The 24,181-nt window shown below is 41.1% G+C and overlaps 1 protein-coding gene across 1 annotated transcript in view; it reads right to left on the reverse strand.

Annotated features, from left to right (window-relative positions):
• itsn1 (intersectin 1 (SH3 domain protein)) overlaps positions 1–24,181 on the reverse strand; it is a 238,592-nt gene that overhangs the window by 172,740 nt on the left and 41,671 nt on the right. The window contains exons 3-5 of the mRNA XM_078560237.1: positions 9,659–9,718; positions 6,795–6,887; positions 954–1,017 (exon numbers count right to left, since the gene is read on the reverse strand). Coding sequence (XP_078416363.1) covers positions 954–1,017; positions 6,795–6,887; positions 9,659–9,686 — 185 coding nt within the window. The 5' untranslated portion in view covers positions 9,687–9,718. The remainder of the gene's footprint in view (positions 1–953; positions 1,018–6,794; positions 6,888–9,658; positions 9,719–24,181) is intronic.

Below are 24,181 nucleotides of genomic sequence, written 5' to 3' on the forward strand. Positions count from 1 at the left end.
GCTCATCAACTAGTGTACTACAGACCTGAGTTATATAAAAAATCCATAATCTACCACACCTTTACTTTTTGCAACTATGCGCTGGACCAGTAATACATCATGGGCATTAAAATAAGAGAGGCCAGTAAAATAAGAGAGGCCAGAACAAAAAACTTCATTGTCAAGAATTAGAATAATTTTACATTGATGAAGTGTCAATAAGTAATTTAGAACCAAGTAAAAGATGTTGTGTGACCAAACCCCTTTATATCTTCGGCTTATAATTTAGTTCTCTACTTTATAGTTTGCGTTTGTAAGCTTTCCTAACCTTCGTGGTACTACCTGTGCATTCATAAGAAAAAAAATTATAACCCTCCATAGCTTTGACTTTCCCACTTAATTTTTCTTCAGTCTCCAGTTACAAATAGAAATAATAGTCACCCTCCTGAGGAAGTAACTCTAGCACATTGCCTTTTAATGAATTTCATGCCATACTTCTCAGGTGATTCTCCCGTGTTAGGTTTCTTGCAGCACTATTCTGCCCATATCTTCAGCAAGTAGGTAACATTAGGTAGCCAAATCAACAACAACACAGCATAAGTGGTAAATCACATTAAATTCAAGAGCAACATATAATATGTATAACAGGTTGCAGAGTCTTGTTCCCCTAACTGTCCATGAAAGGTAAAATTTAATACTTACACAACACCTGTATGTCAATCTTGTACAACCATGTGGCTCAAATGAAATTCATTTCTAAGGGCTCTATAACAGTCATTCTTACTACCTAAATTCCAAATATACAATTGAATATTTTCAAATATCACAGATTTATCAACATCGCTGATTCAGTACTTAACTATAAACAATCTGTACATGTACCATTCGGGAAAATACTTACATTAAATAGTCCTTTCTTTTCAGTAGATTGTTTAGCAAATAAAAACATACACAACCACATACTTGGAACTTACCATATTTGTGCAAGTACAGGTGGAGGCAATCCAGACTGAAGGAAGAAATTTCGGGCCTGATCACCTGAATTTAAAAAGTAAAATGATACTTACAATGACACCAAATTTAGGCAAAATATTCCACACACACACACACTGCAACATATCCAATTAAAAATATAAAGTCCTCACAGTAGGGTAGAATCTGCTCAAAATGTTAATTCTAAGACCTTAATTGTACATCATACATAACTTCACATTGCAATTAGTGTTCTCAACAAGTGAAAATGCCAACCCAAGTTGCTTAGAGTGCATTAGTCCTTCAAAAACAACCATGTAAAAAGCATATCAATATGTTAACAGGATAAGATGAAGCAAAGTGGGTGGAGGCTCATGTGGAGCATGAACAGCAGCAGAGACCCATTTCTGTGCTATAAATATCATGTAATACACAGACATCCAAACAGAACAAAAGATTTTAAAAACAAGCATTTCTAAAGACACTGCATGTTGTGCTACAAAATGCTGCCATTTTAATATAAGGATGAATTGATCTGCTCAAATATGACCAGGAATCAATTAGTTTGTGTCTCTTTCTGTATTTGCATGTTTGCTCACCCACACTGAAGTCTCCCAATTTCTCTTCTACTTTCTACTCATTGTGTTTCTCAAAGCATACTCCTATGGTATTGATTTTCCTCTCTACTCCTTTCCTTCTCTATGCATGGCTCCAATTCCCTGTCTCCTCTTGTGTGCCTCTTAATCAATTTTGCAGTTGCTTTCAGTATCTTGGTTTTTATTTATCTCCCATTCTTATATATGTTTCTCTCACTTTTTATCTGGAGGCAGACATGAGGCCTTGTCTATGATAGTTGGCAAGATAATATCTTTTTGGGGCACAAAGCTATGAATTTTCTCTCAGGCATTAGCAAAATACTGAAAATTCCCTTCAAAATAGTTTGACCATAAACATATTGGTTAAATTATAGCCCAGGAGGTGCCTTTCACCACCATCCAAAGAAGCTATTCCCAACCCAATTATTAATTTTTTAAATTGGGATTTTTAAGGCAGAGGTAGATAGATTCTTGTTAGGCAAAGGAATCAAAGGTTATTGGGGGTAGATGGGAATGTGGGATTCAAAACACAAACAGATCAGCCATGATCTTATTGAATGGCGGAGCAGGCTTGAGGGGCCGAATGGCCTACTTCTGCTTCTATTTCATGTGTTGCAAGGTGAACATTCAATAATCTGAAAGAAAGCCAATATCATCTGATTCCAGTCTCAGTTGTCAGGCCTCCTTTGCTGAGGCTCAAAAGGGAAAAGCAGTTTAAGCACAACTGCAGCTTGCTCTCTCACCTATCCACCCATCTCCCCTCGACACCACAAACAGGTGAAAAAGGAAGTTGGGAATGTTGCTCAGTGAGAGGGGGGCTGGCAGGCGAGCAAGACTTGGTGCTCATGAAGAACAATCTGAATTTGAGTTATTAGAGCATGAAAAAGTGGTCACAGAGGACTGGGTCACTATAGAGGAAAAGACCAAAGTGGCCAAGTTTGGATTCATTCCTGCACTCACTTGTCCAAAAACATTAATAACCACAAGATTACAATAGAAGGTTAGCCCAAATTTTCCTAGCAAAGTAATGGTAGAGTTAAATATGCGCAATGTTTAAATTGCCCAGCAACTTGTGGCAAGGAAAGATATCCCATGAGCTGTAAATTGCCATGAGCTGGGCGACTTCTACCGTTCCACCGTTATTCTCATAAAAAATGGCAGCGTGCCCTTAACCATCCCATGCATTTCACAAAATTGCTGTACTTCTGCATTAATTCTCAATTACACTTGCAGCAGAAAGTTAAGGCTAGTGTTCAACTATTAAAGTAAATTTTTTGATTACAAGATTGATGTACTCAACCTCCCTGACCCAGAGAAGGGGCAATTTAATCTTTGGAGTCTCAATTGGAGATTTAAAAAATAAACTCCCTTACTTTTCATTTCTTCTGCTCTCAATCCAATTGTTCTTTCCCTCCCTCTTTTCCTGTACCTGATTTGACTCTAATTCAACCCATTTCCTTTTCATGTTATTTTTCTGTTTCTTTCATAGTTGTTAAATCTCACTGGTTAAGGAGAAGGTCCCATTTGCTCTTGTTGTGCAGTTATCAGCTCTCACTTCCAGCCATTTGCTGGGCAAAAAAACTGATCCTGGAGAAGGCTGCAAGATGTCCTGCTCCAACAAGATCTAGGCAATCGCTAGGTTGCCATAAGAAAGATTGGATATGGGGTAATAGAGCTGTACAGCAAAATGAAACTCCAACATGCTGTACTGCAGTGCCTCAACATAATTACCCATATTGTCAGTTATCAGTTCTAGTAACACAGACATGAGTAGCCATCAAGTAAAAGTCAGAGGGCTTGCCACTAAAGGGAACCAGAGTCACAGAGGCTTGCTCTTCAGAGAAAATCAGTTATAGAGCAGCAGAGACCTCAGAGTATCATTTATTGTGCTGCCAGGAATGGTTGTGTTGACGACAAAGGAAACATGACTAATTAATACTGTTGAAATTAACTTGAGCTGATACTGTTAATGGTTGCAAGTTCAAATTCAAGAAACTTAACCAATGCCAAGGTAAATCTATTGGCCAAGTGCTCGTTCAGCAAAACTTTATTTTAAAAAGTAGTTGATTTCCAGTAGTCTTGCATTTGGGGAGAAGCTGAATGGAGCAAAACTGGGGGCAGGTTATTTTAATTTAGGGTTTTTTAAAAAAATACATATCTTTTTAAAACGCCAAGTGGGCAAATTTTAGGGGGCCTGCAGGCCACAAAACTTTTTTTTAAGTTGGGAAAGGATGAACGGATAACATGCTAGAGAACACCGTTGTAAAGAGGATATGGGGCTGGAGAGCCAAGCCATGCTGACCACCCCCCCTTTTACCCCCCCCACCCCAAACCTGCGCCACTTGGGTTCCAATTAAGCAGATATGAACAAAGGGAAATTTGGAGCTGGGAAAGGGTGTGTGGAGCTATAATCGGCACGAAAGGTTGAGCAGCAAGTTTTTTCAAATTTTAGAAAAACCTGACAGTGGGGAGAAAGGCTAAGAGCTGGAACTTTAGATCTTGCAGTGGAGAGCAAAGCTTAAGACACAATTGCCATTTATTAAGTGAGTGGGATAAGGCTAATGGGGGAGCAGGATTCCATTTTGTTTCCATTAGCAGTGGAAATCATTATGAGGTACATTTCCTACAAATGACTCCCGGTGTGGCACTTCTTTAAAAAAAAACTGATAACCTGTGCTGAAATTTCCAGGAGAGAAAGAACAGTTTAGGAAAACCATAAAATGAGATGGAAGTGAGCAATTGACAGAAGTGGTTAAAAACAAACAGTATGACAGGGAAATGTCTATATTTAAAAAATCCCATTTTAAAATATTTACATAGGAAATTCTACTGTAAGTGTTGACAAGTGTTACTGAAGATTATGACAAGACGTTTTTGGACAGGAAAAGCGTGCCATTCAAAAGGCGTGTACTGGATAAAACTGCGGTCTGACTGCTAATATGCCAACAACCTTCATCACTAGATCAATTACCATAACAACGAAGGAAAATTAAGCATGAAAATTAAACTAGGTATGTTGCTTTTTATAATTAAAGATTGCAACTAAAAAGAATTTCTCTACAATAAGGTCAAAATAAGCATTTTTTCTCTATTTGATCTAGGTATCCCAAAGAAAGCTCAAGAACAATCGCAGAGCACTTATGCATCAAAAAAGCCTCAGTTTTTGAAAAACCTTGCAACACTTGAGCTTAAAGTGCAGTGCTTATAACCCTGAGAGTTTGCTTTTATTTGTTAAGTCTGCATCAACTCCCATGTGACATTTTAGTGGTCAGCAGCACAGGCAGAGTTTCAAGCAAGCTGGAAAGAAAGCCAGAGTTTGATGAAAGGAAGCCATTGACAAACTTCTGCAAAATTACAATGGCTGTTATTTAAGTGAAAAGTCAGCCTTTGAGTTGGTTTGTTTTGTCAATTTTGAAAAGGAGCCAAAATCTGGTGTGGGGAGGTAATTAAGTTGAACTAAAGTAAAATACTGTGGATACCGGAAATCTTATTATTAATTAGGTTTGGTGAAAGAAATCTAAAAATATTGCCAAGGTAACAACTTAATTTTCCATGGATGGTGTTGAATGACGGCACTTCTGAATGATTCTCAGCATATCCATTTCCCAAAGCAACCTAAAAATTGTTTCTTGAAGAAACCTGGAGGTATGGCTGAACATTAGTAAAGCATGTGGCCAATTTCCTCTCAATGAACTAAAACTCTCTTGTGGAAAAAAAGACGAGAAAAGGATTTGGTGCCATTATTCATGGATCAACTACTAGCCCTAAGTGCAATGTTTTCCTTTGCCACCATTCCTAAAAGGATTCTAACAAAAACGATTAGCAAGTTGAGACTACCCACTCAACTACCTATTCCTACACCACCACTCCCATCAACTTCACCCGCAACAATACTGTATAGCTCCTCTCAATTTTCCGTTCAAACACATATCGTTCACGTGCCCTTAATTCTTGCCTGATCAGTCACCTACAGATCACTGCCAATTTCCACCCACTTTTCCCATTGCTACATACTGGAATTCCTTCAATTGATTTCTGACTCACACATCTACCCTGCTCAAAGTCACCAAATATATGCTACAATTGTGGCCATAATGCTTCTTTTCTCCTCAGTTTCTCTGGATTTCAACAGTTGACTGTTCCATTATCTCTTCCTATGCTTCTCCATGGCTCTGCTTCGTCATGCTTCAATTTCAACAGGTTACAGTATAGGTAGCAAATTCCCTGCTTGGGCTTCTTGGCCCATCCTAAGGTAAGTTTCAGCATGCCATGAGATTCCATACTTAACCACTTTCCATTCCTCATGTTTTCTCGGCATGCAATGGAAGCATGGGATACCTTCCGGGTATCTATGGGATATCTTTACTGGCGTAACCCACCTTTACCTCTGCCAATACTAGCAATTCCATGCCTTCAGCTATGCTGTCTGACCACCTGTACGCTATCAATTGACTGACGCGACCAAACTACTTCCAGTTCAAAATCAGCAAGACCAAATTTTTTTTGGACAATGCCAGTTTTCCATCTCAGTAACTGCTATCATCCTTTCCCAGCTTTCCTGTAATGTTGAGCCCAATAGTACATCACTTTAGATTGCAACTTCAAAGTTGAGCTTCACATTATGCACATGTTCTTGAGCAACGATTGTATCTTCCCTTAAGCTCATCACCACCAATACTGAAAAAAACACATTTATGACTTTAGGCAAACTCCTTAAATACTCTCTTTGCTGGCCTCCCAAATATGAAGGTGCAAAAACTCTAACACCTATATCCCTTTCTTGAATCAAGCCACACTCATTAATCATATGATTTTACTGAACTCACTGCTGCCTATTCCTCAGCACACTAATTTCAAAATTCTCACACCCATTTTGAAACCCTTCTATGACACCCCCTCTCACAAACTCTGCAACCATTTCCAACCCTGCATTCCAAATGGCACACTCCACTATTCTCACAGTAGTCTTCCCCCAATCCCTCTCCATCATTATGGCAGAACGGTGATCCATCATACTCCAATGCTCAAAATTCCTTTCCCAAAACTTACCACCTTGTTTCATCTCGCACCACGTCAAATAGCCTACTCGCAGCTCAGCTCCTCAAACATGAGCTTTAATCACTTCCCTAAACTCCTACCTGGTGCCCAGTTTCCCATTCGCAATAGGATATTTTCCCATGTTAAAGGAGGTATAAATGAAAGTACTAGTAGTAATGGAGCCTGCATTTGGGATTGTTTTGTTCTTACCAGTAATCAGTCCACCAACTGGCTTGATACTAAGGAACTGCTGGTCATGCTTGGCTCTTTCTTCCACTGTAATGGCACAGATATCCAGGCCCCCTATTTTAAAAAAAATCAGTTCATCAATGGATAATTTTCCCCACTGGGTTCTAGTACAAAAGAACTAAAGCTTAAGTTAAATAGGTCCCCCATGAGAAAAACAAACTTTAAAACTGCACAAAAATACAACCTTACAAATGGGTGAGTTCCCGCATTACATTATTGCGATAATGAGCATGCCTTAAAACCTATTGTTTCTTAATCTTTCCCCTTTACTTTTTCTAGATTAACTTGATGAATATGGAGATCTACCAGAAGAATTTTCCATGAGGTTTTTTATCAGACAGTGATATCTGGAAGTAATTGTGTACAGCTGTAATTTAACTGAATGTTCAAGAGATACAAATGGAAGAGTAAAAAGTTTAGCTTCCAAGTGGATTCTCATAACAGAGAAATCATTGAGCTTGCACGATTGCACTTGTTCAATTCATTATGTCTAAATTCCATGCCGATTAAAATACTGAGACAGCAGACTGTCCGTTACACTTTTTAAATCAGGGAATTTTGATTCAGTAGTTTAGCAATAAAAATAATAATAATAAAATGAAAGAGCTGGGGCTCTGCACTGAGATATTTGACATCTCATTTTTCAGATGCAAAGATTCTTCACATATAGTTGTAGGTAGAAACCAATGGTTATATGGTTATGCTGGGCATCTATAGATGAATGGAAAAGGAACAAACAGCAACGGTCTACTCAAATAATCATCTCATGCCTTCTTGAATGCCTCCATTGAACCTGCCTCCATCACATTTTCAGGCAGTGCATTCCAGACCCGAACCACTTCTTGTGTGAAAAGGTTTGTTCTCACGTCACATTTGCTTCTTTTGCAAATCACTTTAAATCTGTGCGCTCTCCTTCTTGATCCTTTTGCGAGCGAGAACAGCTTCTCCCTATCTATTCTGTCCAGCCTTCTCATGATTTTGAACTTCTCTATCAAATCTCCTCTTAGCCTTTTTCTCTCCAAGGAGAACAGTCCCAACCTGTCCAATCTATCTTCGTAATTGAAGTTTCTCATCCCTGGACCCATTCTTGTAAACCTCTTCTGCACTCTCTCCAATGTGTTTGCATCCTTCCTATAGTGTGGCGCCCAGAACACAATACTCCAGCTGAGGTCTAACGAGTGTCTTATATAAATTCAGCATAACCTCCTTGCTCTTGTACTCTATGCCCTTATTAATAAAGCCCAGGATACTATATGCTTTATTAACTGCTCTCTCCACCTGTCCTGCCACCTTCAATGATCTATGCACCTATACACCCAGGTCTTTCTGCTCCTGCACCCCCTTCAAAATTTCACTCTTCATTTTATATTGTCTGTCCATGTTCTTCCTACCAAAATGCATCACCTCACCCTTCTCCACATTGAACTTCATCTGCCACCTATCTGCCCACTCCACCAACTTGCCTTTGAAGTTCTACACTGTCCTTCTCGCAGTTTACAACACTCCCAAGTTTTGTATCATCCGCATACTTTGAAATTGTGCCCTGTACATCAAGATCTAGATCATTAATATACATCAGGAAAAGCAAGGGTCCCAATACCAACCCCTGGGGGACTCTACTACAAACATTCCTCCAGCCCGAAAAAATCCATTGGCCATTACTCTCTGCTTCCTATGTTTCAGCCAATTTTGTATCTATGATGCTACTGTCCCTTTTATTCCATGAGCAGTAACTTTTGCTCTGCAGTTACATCAGTACCCCACTACCCAAATGAAACTACTTACATTGGCTCCTGGTCATGCAAAATCTTGACTTTAAAATTCTTCATCTTTGCTTTCAAGTGCCTTCATGGGCTTTCCTCTCCATATCCCTAGAACCACTTCCACCCCACAATTTTGAGTTATCTGCGCTGCTCTAATTCTGGCCTCAAGCATGCCAGATTTTAATTGCCCCACCATTGGTGGCTGTGCCTTCAGTTAGGTAGGCCCCAGGCTCTGAAATTCCTTCCCTGTACCTTTCCAGCTCTCTACCTCACTTACTGCCTTTAAGACGCTCCTTGAAACCTACCTCTTTGATCAAGCTTTGGATCATTTGACCCAATATCTCATGTGAATTGGTGTCTTACTTTGCTTTACAATGTTCCTGTGAAATACCCTGGGAGGCTTTATTAAGTTAAAGGCACCATGGAAATAAGCTATTGTTGCTGTGATGTGATGAAACGTTATACTGTTGTTAGGGCTCGAGTTAGTCAGCTTCAACAAGACAGTATACTGCTGCACCACCTTTGCTGTGAAATAATAAGTTGGCAATCTCTATGCTAATAAGACACCAGCTCAATGGTTGCACTTTGGGAGGCATTAAGCAGAGCCTAGCTGTTTTCTATTATAAAGAATATAATAATAAAAAATGATTTTACACCAACCCACACTCTTGAAACCCATGGCAGCTAGTTCAGAGCTGCATTAGTGTACACTGTATTTCTGGGAATGGGCTGCACGCTGATTGTGACAACACAAGGGATTAAACACACAAGCTGTACCATTCTCAGAAAAAGTACTGAACTCAACTTCAAGATTCCCTTCTTAGTCAAATAGCCTGCAGGAACAATTTCATCTTCAGGGAGGGAAAATCTGAGCAAACTGTCCACATGTTACAAGATTAAGATGAACAAGCCCTGAATGTAGGCCAGCAGCTACCCTCCGATAGCTGGGTGCAATGAGGACCAGCACATCAACCATTCCTGAAACAGAGAAATTGGGCAAGATAACATTTAAGACTCAAAGCAACAATAAAAATAATATTTGATATTCTGCAAAGCGCTTACCTCCAAAAGCAGTCGGAAACTGAGCCATGCTTCCTTTAATTTTAACTAGTCAGCAGATGCCTGGAATAGATTAGTAATTATTAGCTGATTGAGCAGATACTGAAACTTACAGTAGGCTATACAACAGGTGGAATGTAAACTATAATTCCACCTCTCTGATGAAACGTTGGGTACATAATTCTACAATGAGTCATTATTTGCACATATTGACTATTGCATTGCACTGTAAATTCCAAGTGAAACTTGAAATACAGGATAAAAACATAAAATGCTGGAAATACTGAGGTCAGGCAGCATTCATGAAGGGAACAAGTTAACATTTCAGATCAATAACTTTCATCAGAATTTCTAAGCCAACACAAGAAGGGACATAGAAAGTAATGAGGGGGGATGGAAGCTAAGCAGGTTCAGGCCCGGTTAGTAATTGGATGTGAGACCGCCTGGGACATCAAAGACAAATGGAAATCCGTCTGGAGAGAAGAACAGAACTTCAGTGGAGGCATTCCTGGTGAATTAATACAGTGGATGCTGGAAATCTGATTCAAAACAAATAAAATGCTGAAAATACTCAGCAGGTCTGATAACTCTGTTACTCCATTCACAGATGGTAATGTTTTAGGTCGATGGCCTTTCATCAGAAATAAGATGACACAAAGATTTTATTTCAGATTTCCAGTATCTGCAGTATTTTGCTTTTGTGTTAGTGAGAGGGAGGTAGGCATCCTGATTTAGATCTTTAGATTCTGTGATAGAAAGATAAGGATGGGCTAAAGACTGTTCAAAAACTGGTTCGGCAAGCACAGAGAAAGAGATTAGGGTTGCAAGGGTTTCTGTAAATACATCCAGAGTAAACAAAGTGTCTAGAAGTAGTTAGTTTTAGAGAAGTACAAAGCAGGACATGTTATCTGGCATCTAACTCTCCACCACCTTCTCAAGGACATTTAGGGGTGGGCAACAAGCGTGGCCACGCCAGCAATGTTCACATCCCATGAAGGAATTAAGGAAAAAGGCAATAACTGAAACGTGCTCTTGGCATCAAAAAAACAAATTCTCTCCCAGAAATGAAAGTTGATTTTCCAGGAAATAAGGGTATTTCATAACAAAAGCAATTACTGATAAGGAAGTAATGGACAGATTGATAACACTCAAAAGAGTATAAGGCCATAAGACCGGATGGTCTGCACAAAAAAAGCACCAAAGGAAATAGCACTGAAATGAGTCAATCTGGCAAGGATCTTTGATGAATCAGAATTAGGAGTTTATACCAAATGACTGGAAAAACAGAACATAGCAAAAGGTATCATAATACACCGGAAGACATATTAAGTCACCAATGCAATTCATCTTGGTTTATGGAGGTACGGCAAAAAACAAAGAGATCATGCTTGACCAAACCTGTTGTTATTCACTCATAAGGTACTGAAGCTTATGGATAAAGTAATCTTGAACATAAACAGAATTACCTGGAAAAACTCAGCAGGTCCGGCAGCATCGGCGGAGAAGAACAAAGTTGACGTTTCAAGTCCTCAAGTTCTGTTGAAGGGTCATGAGGACTCGAAACGTCAACTTTGTTCTTCTCCGCCGAAGCTGCCAGACCTGCTGAGTTTTTCCAGGTAATTCTGTCTTTGTTTTGGATTTCCAGCATCCGCAGTTTTTTGATTTTAATCTTAAACATTATTTGCCTGGAGGATAGCAAGACTTCTGGTACAATACTTTTATAGGATGACTGGTCCCTAACAAAGAAGTGAAGAAAATAGGTGGGCAGTATATGACTAGTGGGATGCTTCAGTGCTTGAACTTTTACTGTTCACCTTGTCTCCTTGCACATTTGACAGACAGAATTTGCTGAGAAAGTTTTGGGAGGAGCTTCAACTGCAGGCTCATGAATAAATGAACAGGTTGGGCTAAGAAATAGTAAATGTAATACCAAAAGGAATATAATAACACTAGTGATTAAGCACTGGAAATGTAAACTGAAGTGGTTTAGTGTACAGGATACAACACAGGAAAGAGATTTGGGGGAGTTCAACAGGTTACTGAAACCACTTGCACAGTTCTTTGGAACAAGAGCAGTAAATAATGCAAAATAGGATCTTGGGATGTAGAGCATAAATCACAGGATGTGACACTGAACCTATAAAGGATCATTATTTCTTAGACCATAAGACATAGGAGCAGAAATTAGGCCATTCGGCCCATCAAGTCTGCTCCGCCATTCAATCATGGCTGATAAGTTTCTCAACCCCATTCTCCTGCCTTCTCCCCATAACCTTTGATCCCCTTCCCAATCAAGAACCTATCTATCTCGGTCTTAAGTACACTCAATGACCTGGCCTCCAAAGCCTTCTGTGGCAATTAATCCCATAGATTCACCACTCTCTAGCTAAAGAAGTTTCTCCTCATCTCTGTTCTAAAAGGTCTTCCCTTTACTCTGACGCTGTGCCCTCAGGTCCTAGGTCTCTCCTACTAATGGAAACATTTTCCCCACGTCCACTCTATCCAGGCCTTTCAGTATTCTGTAGGTTTCAATCAGATCCCCCCTTTTCCTTCTAAACTCCATCGAGTATAGACCCAGAGTCCTCAAACGTTCCTCATATGTTAAGCCTTTCATTCCTGGGGTCGTTCTCGTGAACCTCCTCTGGACCCTCTCCAGGGCCAGAACATCCTTCCTGAAATATGGGGCCCAAAATTGCTCACAATATTCTAAATGTGGTCTGACCAGAGCCTTGTAAAGCCTCAGCAGCACATCCCTGCTTTTATATTCTAGTCCTCTCCAAATAAATGCCAACACTGCATTTGCCTTCCTAACTACCGACTCAACCTGCAAGTTAACCTTAAGAGAATCCTGGACCAGGACTCCCAAGTCCCTTTGCACTCCAGATTTCTGAATTCTCTCCCCATTTAGAAAATAGTCTATGCCTCTATTCTTCCTACCAAAGTGCATGACCTCACACTTCCCCATGTTGTATTCCATCTGCCACTTCTTTGCCCATTTCCTAACCTGTCCAAATTTTTCTGCAGCCTCCCCGCCCCCTCAATACTACTTGCCCCTCCATCTATCTTTGTATCATCTGAAAACTTAGCCAGAATGCCCTCAGTTCCTTCAACTAGATCATTAATGTATAAAGTGAAAAGTTGTGGTCCCAACACTGACCCCTGCGGAACTCCACTAGTCACCGGCTGCCATCCTGAGAAGGACCCCCTTATCCCCACTCTCTGCCTCCTGCCAGACAGCCAATCTTCTATCCATGCTAGTACCTTGCCTCTAACACCATGGGCTCTTATCTTACTGAGCAGCCTCCTGTGCGGCTCCTTGTCAAAGGCCTTCTGGAAGTCCAAGTAGATAACATCCATTGGCTCTCCTTTGTCTAACCTACTCGTTACCTCCTCAAAGAATTCTAACAGATTTGTCAGGCATGACCTCCCCTTGATGAAACCATGCTGACTTTGCCCGATTTTACCATGCACTTCCAAGTATTCTGAAATCTCATCCTTAATAATGGACTCTAATATCTTACCAACGACCGAGGTCAGGCTAATCGGTCTGTAATTTCCCATCTTTTGCCTCACTCCCTTCTTAAACAGAGGGGTTACATTAGCGATTTTCCAGTCCTCTGTGACCCTCCCTGACTCCAGTGATTCCTGAAAGATCGCCACTAATGCCTCCACTATCTCTTCAGCTATCTCCTTCAGAACTCTGGGGTGTAATCCATCTGGTCCAGGTGATTTATCCACCTTCAGACCTTGCAGTTTTCTTAGCACCTTCTCCTTGGTAATGGCCACCATACTCACCTCTGTCCCCCGACTCTCTTGAACTTTGGGGATGTTACTCGTGTCTTCCACCGTGAAGGGTGACACAAAGTACCTATTCAGTTCCTCCGCCATTTCTTTGCTCCCCACTACTACTTCTACAGTGTCATTTTCCAGCGGCCCAATGTCCACTTTTGCTTCTCTCTTACCCTTTATATATCTAAAAAGGCTCTTGCAATCTTCTTTTTTCTTACTGGCGAGTTTACCCTCATATTTAATCTTCTCCCTCCTTATTTCTTTTTTAGTTGTCCTCTGTTGGTCTTTGTAGGCTTCCGAATCTCCTGGTTTCCCACTGCTCTTTGCCGCATTGTATGCTTTCTCTTTAGTTTTTATGCTGTCCCTGACTTTCCTTGTCAGCTTCATTTGCCAGATTCTGTACTACCCCGTCAATTTATTATAGGAAGGAAATCACATCATTAGGAGGGATGCAAAGGAGTACCAAACTGATAACTGACAGACTTCTGAGCTTCAAGCAGAGACAACTACAAACACTTACAGCTTCCGTAAGGAAGTGAAGACCGAAAGAGAGCTTATTGAAGTATTAAAAGATCCATAAGGGTTTGAATTAACCACATTCTTAAGAAACTGCTTACTATGGTTGCCAGAACAACAAACGATAGAGGATGAAGGTCAGAAGAGGGAAGGTGAATGGACTAATCAGATGCAACTATCTCAAACCAATATTTCGTATGACTGCCCACCTGAGACAGATAGCATTATAATTATAAGAAAATAAGGTGAAGGATGTAAGTAGCGAATTGTGTAGCCTGTTTTTCAAACATTAGCAATCAACAGTCTAGACCGGAATGATCTACTCTGGTCAAGTACATTCTTCTGTGTTTTCGATATCAACATTTAGAAAAAGTATATTCTACTGAAATGACATGTTTTTAAATATTATGAAATAGTGGGAGATGGTGGCATTGTGATAATGTCAATGAATTAGTAATCCAAAGGCACAAACTAATGCTCTGGGGACAAAGGTTCAAATCCCACCACAGCAGCTGGTGGAATTTAAATCTGATTAATGAATTAATTAAATCCGGAATTGAAAGCTAGTCTCAGTAATGGTGATCATGACAACTATTAACAATTGTTGTAAAAACCATCTGGTTTACTAATGCCCTTTAGGGAAGGAAATTTGTCATCCTTAGCCGGTCTGGCCTACATGTGACTCCAGACTCAACAATATGGTTGATTATGAACTGCCCTCCAAAATGGCCCAGCAAGCCATTTAGCTCAGTTAGGGATGGGCAATGTTGTAATGGTGTTGGTTACCGAATGTGTCTTAAGGAAGTCTTTGTAGTCTTCTATATGTTAACAGCAAGTCTTTATTAACTACTTATAACTATATACATATATACAGTAAAGGATGTAGGCAGGGAGCTATCTCCATGTCTAGATCTTAAGCCGCCTCTGCTCAACACTACACTGACTCTAGGTCTGGGTCATGTGCCTTCTTACATCACTGTGGGTGATACTGTACTCAGACCCACATTAGCCCTATATATACACGCCAGACCCTTACACTACAGGCAACTAATGCTGGTCTTGCCAACAACACCCATATCCCATGAATGAATAAAAAAAATCTTACATAGTTACAGGTATCCCAATTGTGCATTGCGACATCATTTTGTACTTCATAATGGTGAAATGCAACCTCCAAAATCTACCATTCTCTTCCACGTTGACCCATCACGGGGAGTTCTATTTACAATGTCTGCATCTGCAAACACTTAACCAGGGGTTCAACAAATGGGCTCGAAAAGATGCAAGTGCATCAGTATCATTTGAAATGTTTAGGTATTATAGGTCAATTTAGTTTCAGTTTCAAATGTTGCAGACAAAGAACTTTCCCTATTCAGATGTCTCTTGCTGCAAAATGATTTTAAATATGAAAGCCAAACGTCGCCCAATGAAGCTACCAGTGGGTTTTTATAACTATTTTACAATCACTGAAAAAAATTAAGACAAGTCAAATAAGTGAAATTGTCAGCCACAGAAAGTTCAGTATTTATAGCCATATATACAAAAACATGCATCTCTAACTGTAGGATAATTGAAGGATGCAAATTGGTCTGCTTGTCTAGTTCTCAAATGTCAGACCAAGAACTTGATCAAAAAGTGCCAAAGGTTGTACAAGAAATGCTGTCAAATGTGTTTCTGAATACAAAACAAGACCTTTTTTCCCTAACTTAATTGGAGATAAAAGAAACTTGTGCCCAACAATCTATAAAATAACTTGTATTCATACAGCACCTTTAACATAGAAAACACTTGAACATATTTAACAGGATATGAGTGTGAAAAAAGAGCCAACAGAAAGGCAAAAAATCTGCACTGTAATTTCATGCAGTCTGTTAAGTTAGGCCTCCAATGAGAATGTAATCAGCATCAATGCAATCACCAGTTACAGCGACAATGGAGGCAGATTAGGAACAAGCTATTTTGAAGCTTTTATTTAGGCAATGTAAAATTTGATGATTGCAAACGGACGGGTTCATGAGCAATAGTAAATGGAAATTAGAACTGCTGAAAAAAAATTATTTTCCCTCAGGAAATTGGTACTGTTAAACATGTTAAGAATGGAACAGAGCAGATAAAAACAGACTGCTTCCAGTGAATAGGGAACTAGAACAAAAGGGCATAGATGGGAAAGACAGAAAGCAGAATAACAGTTGGGAGGCTGTCAAGAGTTAGTGATTGAAGCAAAGGCCATGCTGACACTTAAGATTTCGCTAGACAGGGGTTGAAGGAAAGAGGCATGGCTTTACTTCACAACAAAAACAGAAACAGAAATACCTGGAAAAACTCAGCAGATCTGGCAGCATCGGCGGAGGAGAGCACAGTTGACGTTTCGAGTCCTCATGAACCTTCAACAGAACTAAGTAAAAATAGGAAAGGGGTGAAATATAAGCTGGGTTGGGGGGGGGGGGTTTGTTGGGACAAGCAGCCAGTAATAGGTGGAGATAACCAAAAGCTGTCAGAGACAAAAGAACAAAGAGGTGTTGAAGGTGGTGATATTATCTAAAGGAATGTGCTAATTAAGAGAAGACAGGACAGGTGCCTTGTTCACCTTCATTAGTTTCCAAGAGGTGTCAACTGTGGCTCAGTTCATAGCACCCTCGCCTTTGAATCAGAGGGTTGTGGGTTCATGTCCCACTCCCGGAAACCAAGAACTGTGATTGTATTCGAAAGAGTTGCAATCTGTGACTGTTGATAACTCGAAAGAGTTTCATTGCTTTCCATTTCTCTCCTGGTGTTTGACAAGATGTTTACTAAAACCCGCTTTCACAGCCATATTTCCTTTCTCAGTGACTGTCTCCGTCTCCGACTTACCCCACGTGGATTTCAACTGAAATTCCATGCCTCATGTTTCGAACCCACCCAAGATTACAGATATCTCCGGGTCATACAACGTTCCTCGGACTGCTGTTCCCGTCGCATTCTGAGATCCACACTCAGTGCCATGCGCCGCCATATGAACACACTCGACCTCTCCCTCCAGCAGCACCGCCGCACCCTTTTTCAAAGCCGCGCGTGCCCCCAGTTTCATTTTCTTCTTCGTCTCATCCGACGCCTCAACAAGAAACTTTTTCTCTTTCTCTCAAGTGCTAAGGAACGCAAGCTCCAACAACTCATCGACACCAACACCCATCCAGGACCCTCCACCCCTGCCTGTCCCTCTGTCCCCATCCCGTCTTCCAATCCCAGCCCCGGCCGTGTATTCACTATACCCCCTGACCTTCCCCTCTCCGACGCTGAACGTTCAGTGTTCAGCAAAGGACTTAGTTTCATACCCTTACGCCCTCATCTCAATGAATTTCGGGCTCAGCACAATACTGAACTCTTCTTCCGCCGCCTTCGTCTCCGTGCTCAATTCTTTGGGCAGGAGTCCTCGCCCCGTTCAACGGATCCTTTTGCCCACCTCCAATATTCTCCCTCCACCTGGACCCCTCCCTCTGGATTCTTACCTTCTCTTGATCTTTTCATTGAGAACTGTTGGCGTGACATTAGTCGTCTCAATTTCTCTGCTCCTCTCACCCATTCTAACCTGTCTCTCTCTGAGCTTACTGCATTCCGTTCTCTCAGGTCCAACCCTAACGTTGTCATCAAACCCGCTGACAAGGGTGGTGCTGTTGTTGTCTGGCGCATTGACCTCTACCTCGCGGAGGCTGAGCGTCAACTCGCAGACACTTCCTCCTACCTCTCCCTGGACCATGACCCCACCACTGAACATCAAGCCATTGTTTCCAGGACTGTCACTGACCTCATCTCCTCTGAAGATCTTCCTTCCACAGCTTCCAACCTGATAGTCGCCCAACCTCGGACGGCCCGCTTCTACCTCCTACCCAAAATCCACAAACAGGACTGTCCCGGCAGACCGATCGTGTCAGCCTGTTCCTGCCCCACAGAACTAATTTCTCGCTATCTTGACTCCCTGCTCTCTCCCCTTGTCCAGTCCCTTCCCACCTACATCTGTGATTCCTCTGACACCTTACGTCACATCAACAATTTCCAGTTCCCTGGCCCCAACTGCCTCCTCTTCACCATGGACGTCCAATCCCTCTACACCTCCATCCCCCAACAGGATGGTCTGACGGCTCTCCGATTCTTCCTCAAACAGAGGCCCGAACAATCCCCATCCACCACTACTCTCCTCCGTCTGGCTGAACTTGTTCTTACACTGAACAATTTCTCCTTTAACTCCTCTCACTTCCTCCAAATAAAAGGTGTGGCTATGACTACCCGCATGGGCCCTAGCTATGCCTGTCTCTTTATGGGGTATGTGGGACATTCCTTGTTCCAGTCCTACTCCGACCCCCTCCCACAACTCTTTCTCCGGTACATCGATGATTACTTCGGTGCTGCTTCATGCTCTCGTCGGGACCTGGAAAAATTTATTAACTTTGCTTCCAATCTCCACCCCTCCATCATTTTCACATGGTCCATCTCTGACACTTCCCTTCCTTGACCTCTCTGTCTCCATTTCTGGTGATAGACTGTCCACCAATATTCATTACAAGCCTACCGACTCCCACAGCTACCTCGACTACAGCTCCTCACACCCCGCTTCCTGTAAGGACTCCATCCCATTCTCTCAGTTCCTTCGCCTTCGTCGCATCTGTTCTGATGATGCCACTTTCAAAAACAGTTCCTCTGACATGTCCTCCTTCTTCCTTAACCGAGGTTTTCCACCCACGGTGGTTGACAGGGCCCTCAACCGTGTCCAGCCTATCTCACGCGCATCCGCCCTCACACCCTCTTCTCCCTCCCAGAAACATGATAGGGTCCCCCTTGTCCTCACTTATCACCCCACCAGCCTCCGCATTCAAAGGATCATCCTCCGCCATTTCCGCCAACTCCAGCATGATGACACCACCAAACACATCTTCCCTTCACCCACCCCGGCGGCATTCCGTAGGGATCGTTCCCTCCGTGACACCCTGGTCCACTCCTCCATCACTCCCTACTCCTCAACCCCCTCCCACAGCACCTACCCATGCGACCGCAGAAGATGCAACACCTGCCCCTTTACTTCCTCTCTCCTCACCGTCAAAGGGCCCAAACACTCCTTTCAAGTGAAGCAGCATTTCACTTGCACTTCCCTCAACTTAGTCTACTGCATTTGTTGCTCCCAATCTGGTTTCCTCTACATTGGAGACAGCAAACGCAGACTGGGTGACCGCTTTGCAGAACACCTTCGGTCTGTCCGCAAGCATTACCCAGACCTCCCTGTCGCTTACCATTTCAACACTCCACCCTGCTCTCTTGCCCATATGTCCGTCCTTGGCTTGCTGCATTGTTCCAGTGAAGCTCAACGCAAACTGGAGGAACAGCACCTCATCTTCCGACTAGGCACTTTACAGCCTTCCGGACTGAATATTGAGTTCAACAATTTTAGATCTTGAACTCTCTCCTCCATCCCAACCCCCCTCCTGTTTCTTCCCCCTCCTTTTTGTTTTTTCCAATAATTTATATAGATTTTTCTTTTCCCCCCATTTCCATTATTTTTAAATATATTTCCACCCATTGTTTATTTCTACCTTTTAGTATTCCCCCACCCCCACTAGAGCTATCTGTACCTTATCTGTCCTGTCTTCTACTCTTAATTAGCACATTCCTTTAGATAATATCACCACCTTTAACACCTCTTTGTTCTTTTGTCTGTGACAGCTTTTGGTTATCTCCACCTATCACTGGCTGCTTGTCCCAACAACGCCCCCCCCCCCCACCCCTTTAAACCAGCTTATATTTCACCCCTTTCCTATTTTTACTTAGTTCTGTTGAAGGGTCATGAGGACTCGAAACGTCAACTGTGCTCTCCTCCGCCGATGCTGCCAGACCTGCAGAGTTTTTCCAGGTATTTCTGTTTCTGTTTTTGTTTTGGATTTCCAGCATCCGCAGTTTTTTGTTTTTATGGCTTTACCTCACTCCTGTGAAGTATAAATGCTAACATGGATGAACAGGGCCAAACAGCCTGCTTCTGTGTTGTAATTTCTGTACAATTCCACAGAATGCATTACTGGCTGGAACATTCCCTGCAACTCTGCCCCAAAGATGAGACCTGTCACACCAGCGTGAAATTCTTAACCCTCCCTCTCATCTGTTCAAAATTTACCTGTGCTATGAATAATTTATTACTGCAAGAGTGCTCTTGTTATCTTCATTTTAATCCATCACTACACAACTCTCCCCATGAACTGCAAGACATGTCGTAATTATTTAAATAATGTTTAGTGCTACAGAGAAAGAACATCCTCAGGATACTCTGGAGTTCATGTTCTTAGCTGTGCTGTTGGGATATGTGAACTGGTTTCTCCACATCAAAGTTGGGAGGGTGGGGGAGAAAACACGAACAGCTGATTTGCTAGCTCAAAATCACCATTGGCAAAGTAATTTAATTAAATCAGCTATCATGATGTACAGTGCCTTGAAGGAGAGGAGATGCTATTTAAGCCACTTTAAAAAAAATAATGAGCACGAAAATTAAAATGAAGAGAGTTGACATTAAAGGTTCAAGTACTTTTACTAGTTTTCAAAAGTTGAATACATCCAACATTTACATTTTTGCAAATAACTCTTTAGATTGAAATTAAGTGTAAAAGGCATTTGAAAAAACTTTCAAGATTTTAGGTCTCTAGCATAATTCAAAATGCATAAAATATTCAAGGGCACAACTCATGAAACAAATTCAATCTGAATGGAGAGCTTTACATCATACAGGGTCATGATCTCATTGCCCTGCATTTAGGCAAAACATCGATGGGTTAATTAAGTTTTAATACATGGTGCACATGAATCATTTTCATTTACTGGGAGTCAAAGATTCATCTCTTGAACATTAAACTCCAAGATCAACTGGAGGTTTCTTATAAAAAGGAATATCCAATCCACAACACTAGCTTTTTAATATGAGAGAAGAAAGCACTAAAACTAGTAGCTTTGGAATAAGACTGGATAGAGGAGGGGCCAGAGAACAAGCAATGGTCCAGCACTAGCAGAGTAGATGGTGTGTGTCGGGACATAGCTGTAGCTGGAGCAGATCATGCATATAGCATGGAGCAAAGACACAAAGTCTGGAACAAGAACGTTTTATTTGTTTGTTCTCTGGCATAGGAAGTCAGTGGGTGAGGATAGGCATGCCAAATGCACAAAATGCTAATACAGGTCGTGAGTTGCAAAATATTTGAAATTTGTGTAAGGTGGAACAGGGAGGTAGTACTGCACTGAATAATGAACACCAAGGTCCGCAATATGATCTTGTTTTCATGGCAATTAGAGGCTTCGATCGATGGATTGGAGCATTACTGGATTGTAACAACTTATGGATCTATGTTATACAGCTTAAATCTAGGTACTTACTTTCAAGTTGATATTACTATTTGAACAAAAGTGTAGGCTGCTAACTTGAGACCAATTCTATTTGCAAAGGATACTCAAAGTAAGGCATGACTCAAATATTATTTTCTATTTAACTATGAGTCACTATAAACATGAGGGTGAGCAGAAATTATGCTCTAATAAAGGGCATTACAATTCTAAGAGGGCTCAAGGCAGGCAGCACTCCGAAATCTCATTTATTTTATGTTGTACCTAAAAATATATTCAAAAGTCTGGGATAGCCGCTTATGATTCTTAAAAATACTTTATGATCTTATTGAACCGCCCTTAGAAGCAACAACTGTTACAATCAAGTAATGGGAAGATGTAAGAGGGGAAATAAAAGAGCTAAAAGGCAAGGACTGATATGGAGGAATTGTTCTTTTTTAAAAAAAAGGCCAAGGTTAAATTAAAGGGAATATTGTGGGGAGGGCAAAGGCTGAAAGCCTGAACAAAAATTTAGGTGTAAGGAGATCCTTAAAGGAGGCGGCAGAGGTACACGCTGAGGAGTTGAGGGGTAATTCCAGCACCTAGGGCCTAGACAGCTGAAGATGCCTCCCCTCAGGAGGAGAAAGGACAAGGGAATGTGGAAGAGAACAGAGTTTGAGGAACACAAAGCTCCTGGAGAGCTACAGTGTAGGAGCGAAGCTATGGAGGGATTTCAATACAAGAATAAATGAAGGTTTCAGCAGCAGATAGGCAGGGGCGGAGGCGGAGACTGGCAATACTAAGATCAAAAGTTAATAGTTCTGTTTATGCAATACAAACTTTATGGACAAAGTGCTGATTACAGCCTCAAAAGGTTTATTACAGTCTGTGGAAATTAGCAATGATATACTTATATACACACCAAAAATAAAATTCTCATTTAATGCCATTCAAGGGGCTCTGGAAAGCATTATACAAAAGACATTTTCTGACTTAACTACAGCACATGCTTAGGAAGGCGTCAGCAATTGTGCAATTGCAAAAATGTGCAGGAAGTGTGTGCTGATAATTTTGACTTGTTCTGCCATCAGTTTGGTTTTACAGTAAATATCTTCTATGTGCAACTTACAACAGCTTCTGCTATCAGATGTGCTGCATCAGAAAAAAATTTCCGCAGCCAAAGCAAAATTATTAAACATGGCACATTCTCACAGGAAGTTATCCTCTACAGGCAGACCAGTTTAATTTATTGCTCAAATTGTATTCTCTTTCCAGGAAAGAAGAGTTTTTTTTTAACATCAGTTTGGTTAAAAATAGTGCACAAGATGTGAATGCTCAAAATTCTGGTTTAAAGTTCATCTGTGCTTTATAAAATACTCCCAATTTGGTTCTGTTTAGTATCAATATCAAGTTGTCCATATAAACTTTAAAAACAAACAGCAATAATGCTGATGTCCTCCAATACTATATGCATCCCCAAGGCCTCACTCACTACTCAGACTCTCGACTCCGACAATAACACCTGAATATATAAGTCGCCTAATTATATTACCATCTACCCAGCTATCCTGCTCAAGCTGAGGAAGGCAATTCATCCACAAAGATAATATAGTGAGGCAGTACCTCACTGTTTCTTAAATAATTTCACTACTCTCTACGGAACGCCAATCCAGGTGTTGATTTTTCAGTGTAAAAACTTTATCTACCACCTTATCTCCCTGTTGAAGGGTCATGAGGACTCGAAACGTCGACTCTTTTCTTCTCCGCCGATGCTGCCGGACCTGCTGAGTTTTTCTGGGTAATTCTGTTTTTGTTTTTTTATCTACCACCTAGCTCTACTGCTAGACTTAATTATAGAAAGTTGTACACTTTCAGACCTCAGAGATAAATATTTACTCGGGTCATTCTGACCATCTACTGCACTGTAAATATTTAACGTGAGGGACAGTGGAGAGGGAGGGGGGTGGTGAAAGATGACAGCAAAAAAACTTTAAAAAAAAATCAACAAAACTTAGAACTGAAAGAGTTTAAGTGGCAGAAAGAGCAGCAGGTCTACCACTGTTTAAAAATAAAGGGTCGCCCATTTAAGGCAGAGGTGAGGAGAAATCTTCTCTCTCACAGGGTTGTCTCTTTGGAGCTCTTCCTCAAAAGGCAGTGGAAGCAGAGTCTTGGAATATTTTTAAGCCAGAACCAGATAGATTCTTGATAAGCAAGGAGGTGAAAGGTTATCGGGGTCAGTGGGAATGTGGGGTTGAGATTACAATTAGATCAGCCATGATCTTATTGAATGGCGGAGCAGACTCGGGGGGCCGAGTGGCCTACTGCTGCTCCTAATTCATATGCACACAGGTGAATAAAATTGGTATAAAAACTAAAGGATAATTGACAAGCTTGTACTTCTAACTTGTATTTAAAAAGTTGACATGTTTTAAATTCACTGAAGATATATGAATTGTTAGAAATGCAAAGTACTTCAAGCATACCTATTGTAGAGAATTTCAAAACTGCCTGGAATTAAGAAGTAACTGCAATGCTCAATACGAGAAGCACGAAATTGACCTGGGAATACATTTCTTTCTGCTGTCATCACACTAGCATTCTTCCAAGGAATGTATATATTCATATGCACACCCAAAGCTGGGTTAGTTAATGCAGCAGGAATGATGCACACAACCGTACAGAAATGGCAAGCATGGACAAGTTGTCGCCTTTTAAGCCTGTGGAGAAAACTTTAAGATCCAGATTAAGAGTGAGCAACCAATTTTGGTCTTGATACATGAACTCCTGGTCAAATTGCACTTAAACAGGGAACAAGTTTTAAAAAGCAAATTCCAAATTAGAAACTAGATGGTCTAGAAAATGAATATTGCTCAAGTCAGTTAGTGCCAGCTACCTAAG

The sequence above is a fragment of the Cetorhinus maximus genome, chromosome 16 (assembly GCF_964194155.1).
Source record: "Cetorhinus maximus chromosome 16, sCetMax3.hap1.1, whole genome shotgun sequence".
Taxonomy (NCBI): domain Eukaryota; kingdom Metazoa; phylum Chordata; class Chondrichthyes; order Lamniformes; family Cetorhinidae; genus Cetorhinus; species Cetorhinus maximus.